This window comes from Labeo rohita, chromosome 24, assembly GCF_022985175.1.
Source record: "Labeo rohita strain BAU-BD-2019 chromosome 24, IGBB_LRoh.1.0, whole genome shotgun sequence".
NCBI classification, from domain to species: Eukaryota; Metazoa; Chordata; class Actinopteri; order Cypriniformes; family Cyprinidae; genus Labeo; species Labeo rohita.
Window position 1 is genome coordinate 13,442,246 of NC_066892.1, and position 4,650 is coordinate 13,446,895.

The 4,650-nt window shown below is 36.5% G+C and overlaps 1 protein-coding gene across 1 annotated transcript; it reads left to right on the forward strand.

Moving 5' to 3' along the window:
* The first annotated feature begins 895 nt into the window (after positions 1 to 895).
* abhd10b (abhydrolase domain containing 10, depalmitoylase b) lies at positions 896 to 4,650 on the forward strand. Its single transcript, XM_051098384.1, is given in 6 exon segments — positions 896 to 1,050; positions 1,666 to 1,849; positions 2,386 to 2,449; positions 2,452 to 2,499; positions 3,780 to 3,917; positions 4,024 to 4,650. Coding segments are annotated over 6 exon segments (870 nt in total). The 5' UTR covers positions 896 to 956; the 3' UTR covers positions 4,366 to 4,650.

Consider the following 4,650-nt stretch of genomic DNA (forward strand, 5'->3'; position numbering starts at 1 on the left):
GTTTGCAGCTAGATTTTAGACATTTCATTGGCTCGAATTTATTTCTGAATGTTAAAATGCTTATCCAGTAAAAGAAGCAACTGGAAAAGTCTTATACATTTGGTCAGAAACTGGATAGAGATGCACTGACCTTTTAGAGGGTTTGCGCTCATGTCACAATTTGGTCAGTTACCCGGATGTAAACAACAGCACGGATTGCACAGTTAATGTACTAATATGTTGTTCTGCTAATTTATGATGTCTAAACCACGGAAAAAACATGTGGAAGCTGCTAAATCATATAGAGAAGAACTTAGTAAGCAGAAAGTGCGCAATATTTTGACAAACTAAAGTTAATAGGTGGTAAAGATACATACGACCAGTTTTAAATAAGATATTAGCCTAATATTTCACCTACCTGACCGGAAATAAGAACCAATAAATGTTGTCAAGATTCTTGCCCTGGAAATCCTGGTTCAGTTTGGCCAACCACAAAAACCTTTTTGTTCCTCAGACAGTTTTTTGCATTCTTCTCCTTGATTTGTTATAACTTTTGGCAGTCTGTAGTACTGTAAATGTTTTTCCTGGTCCAACTGATTAGTACAGCCCAAATGCCAATAATTGATCATTTTCAGCAGCAATAGTCAGCAAAAAAATTGAGTTTCATTCATTTAAGTGGCATTGTTTACGTTCATATCCGCCGTCGTGAAAACACTCTTTTTATTCTTTCATTCAGGGATGTAATTCTGGTCTAACAGATCTTGTAGTTGCTCAAATAGATAATCTTTAAAATCTTTCTAAGTAGTGCAGCTCATGGTTATGCAACGATGACGAAAAAAAGTGAAGGGAATTAGAATTGGTCATTTGCAGTATATCTGGCAACACGTCAAAGTCGCGCGATGGGGGATTTCAAAGCCATTCTAAACATGGCAACCCATATATTCTCGCGTTATTTCTGGGGTTGGTTATGAGACAGCATGGCAGCGGCGGCGTTGAGGCATTGTTGGAGAGGACTTTTGCAGAATTCGGGTAATGGAGCTGTCGGAACTGTCAGGTCGAACATTTTCGAGGGTGAGTACAAGTAAACTTATAACAAGCTACGTTTAGGTAACAAACAAAGAAGCTCCGCTTGTTAAAAACTAGGCAAATGAAGGGGGTGTGGCATGAAGACGCCTAAGGGGAGTGGGATTCACTGCATAACACTGCACATTACCTCTAAAAACTGTCGAAAGAGTGATAAAAGAGCTCTTCTAAACCTTTCAAACAGTAAAAGTATGCTCCTTCAAGTCATGCTTATGTCATACAGCTCAGGTCGGTTTAGGAAATGAGTTGACAGACACATGTTAATAACTTAAATGTCAACTATGAGTCATTAGATTTCCCAAAGCACATCTATTATTCATACGCATTGATATCACCAAAAATGGCAGTAAATGATGTTAAAAAAGGGCAGAAAATCAGCATTACAATGATTTCTGAAGGTTCATGTGACACGTGAGTAATGATGCTGAAAATTTAGCTTTGCCTCACAGAAATAAATTACATGTGTGTATATATATATATATATATATATATAATACTCTATATTTTAAGTTTAAAAAATGTATACTGACCACATTGCATTATAAGAAATGCAGAACAAGAAACTCTAAAGCCCTGTTGACATAGTGTTGTGTTTATTTGCAGGCGTTAGACAGAAATCTACAGTACAGTACATATCACGGCCAGATCTTCCAAAGCTGGCCTATCGGAGAGTAAAGGGAAAGAGTCCTGGTGTCGTGTTTCTGCCTGGATATGGATCCAACATGACCGGACAGAAGGCAGAGGCCCTGGAGGAATTCTGCAAGTCACTAGGTCATGCGTACCTAAGGTTTGTGTCTGTTATTTATTCACAAATATGAGCATCGGGGTCCAAACGCCTGAGCCTCAATGTTAACATTGTAAAAATTAACTGGAATTAAAAAAAAAAAATGTAAAGAAATGTATCATGTGGAAATCATTTAAGATTCTGTATTATTTCTAGGCCACTAATCAATGATGCAAATCTGTGACACTAATCATGTGACTTTGTACAGATGGTCAGATTTTCTTTCTTTGAAGTTCAATAGTCTCTTTGGATCATGAACATGATCATTAGATTTTACGTAAATTTGGTTCATTGAACTGGGGAGGAAAAAAACAAGCATTTTCCTTGCTTAGATTTTTGGACCCACTTTATTGCTGTTGACAGTCATTTGAATCATGTGTAGTTTTATGTTTTTATATAATAATTTAAGAACTGCTTGGCCCAGATTTATTTGGTGTTTTTTTTTTTTTTAGCAGTCAAATAATGTCCCACCAGTGTGTGTTGAAATCCTCTAGGTGAAAGTTCACACAAAACACAGATCATTTTATGTGGATCCACAGGTTTGATTACTCTGGTCATGGAGCTTCTGAGGGTGTATTTTCAGAAGGCACCATTGGAACATGGAAAAAAAAGACGTCCTGTTCATGTTAGATGAACTCGCTGAAGGTCCCCAGGTAAGAATAGAAACACTGTGCAATACTTCCAGCTTTGTATCTGAACAGCATAGTTGCTGATAGACATGAGTTAATAATCAGCTGCAGAAGCTTTTATGTTTTTAGAAGTCTTTTGAAAAATAAAAAAATGTACACACTCCCAGTCAAAAGTTTTTGAACTGTAAGATTTTTAATGTTTTTGAGTAAGTCTCTACCGCATTTATTTTATCCAAAGCACAGCAAAAACAGTAAAATTTTGACGTTTTTTTTTTTTTACTATTTAAAATAAAGTTTATTTTTGAATATATTTTAAAATGTAATTTATTCCTGTGATTTCAAAGCTGAATTTTTAGCATCATTACTACATTCACATGATCCCTCAGAAATCATTGTAATATTCTGATTTGCTGCTCAACATTTATTATGTTGAAAAGAGCTGAGTAGAATTTTTTTCAGATTTCTTTGGTGGACATAAAGTTCAGAAGAACTGCATTTATCTAAAAGATAAATCTTTTGTAACATTATAAATGTCTTTATCATCACTTTTGATCAATTTAAAGCATCCTTGCTAAATAAAAGTATTAATTTCTGTAATATATCTTCCAAAAAAAAAAAAATACTGACTCCAAGCTTTTGAATGGTACAGTGTATAATGTTACAAAAGCTTTTTAAGAAAAATGCTGATCTTTGGATCTTTCTATTCATCAAAAAATCCTTAAAAAAATGTACTCAACTGTTTTAATTATTGATAATAATAAAAATGTTTCTTGAAGAGCGAATCAGCATATTAGAATGATTTCTGAAGGATCATGTGACACTGAAGACTGGAGTAATGATGCTGAAAATGTAGCTTTGATCACAGAAATAAATTACAATTTAAATATATTCAAATAGAAAACAGTTATTTTAAATAGTAAAAATATTTCAGAATTTTACTGTTTTTTACTATACTTTGGATCAAATAAATGCAGGCTTGGTGAGCAGAAGAGACTTCTTTAAAAACATGAACAATCTTGAAAATCAAAAACCTTTGACTGGCAGTGTACATTTCTGTAAACTGAAATACATGTGTTAATTTTCCATTTTTTTTTTTCATCATATTCAATATTTTGCCTTAAAGTGATAGCATTCAGCAGAGGAAAGAAAGTAAGTAAATGATGACAAAATGTACATTTTTGGGTGAACTGTCCCTTTAATTTTAAACTAATTTTAGAGAGTGACCACTAGATGTCACTAGTATTTTTAAATATGGCACTGAATGTTGGATTTGACTGTAAGTACTGTAGTATGTCCTCGCCTAGATTCTCGTGGGTTCCAGTATGGGTGGTTGGCTGATGCTTTTGGCTGCTATCGCTCGCCCAGAGAAGACAAAAGCCTTGGTGGGCATTTCCACAGCAGCAGATCATTTTGTTACAGCCTTCAAGACACTTCCCATAGAGGTGAGGTGCAACTAAAGTAGCCTGACAAGTTTTAGTGCTGATGTGTCTAAAATATTGCGGTACTGATATTGAAAAATCAGCCAAAGAGTTTACATATGTTACCCAGGTGAGAAAAGAGTGTGAGGAAAAGGGTGTATGGACAGTCCCCACGAAAAGCAATGAGGAGGGCATGTACACTGTGAGTTTGGACTTCCTGCGTGAGGCGGAGAACCACTGCATCCTACAGAGCCCCATCCCTATCACCTGTCCCGTGCGTCTCATTCACGGCCTGAAGGACGAGGACGTGCCCTGGCACATCTCTATGCAAGTGGCCGAGCGTGTGCTGAGCCCCGACGTGGACATAATTCTGCGGCGCCACGGCCAGCACCGCATGGCTGAGAAAGATGACATCAAGCTCATCGTCTACACCATCGATGACCTCATAGACAAGCTTACCACCATGGTGTGAAATGCCATTTACCAAGCAACAAGCCTTAAGACCCTCTCCCACTTTCTTTTGCGAAACACCTGCTTACTGTTTTGTCGTGCAAGACAAGAATGACGGAAAAGGTGAACTGTGGGAGAACAAAATCTTTTCTTTTACATGTCTCTTACTTGTTTACTGCAATGCTGTGCCATTAAACCTTTTAGGTAAAGCTGCTGTTTGTCTAGCAAAAGGTTTGTCTAGATCTCCTGTGCCTTTTTTACCATATTTGAAACTGTTTTATGGAAATAAAGCCTCTGTGTACCAATA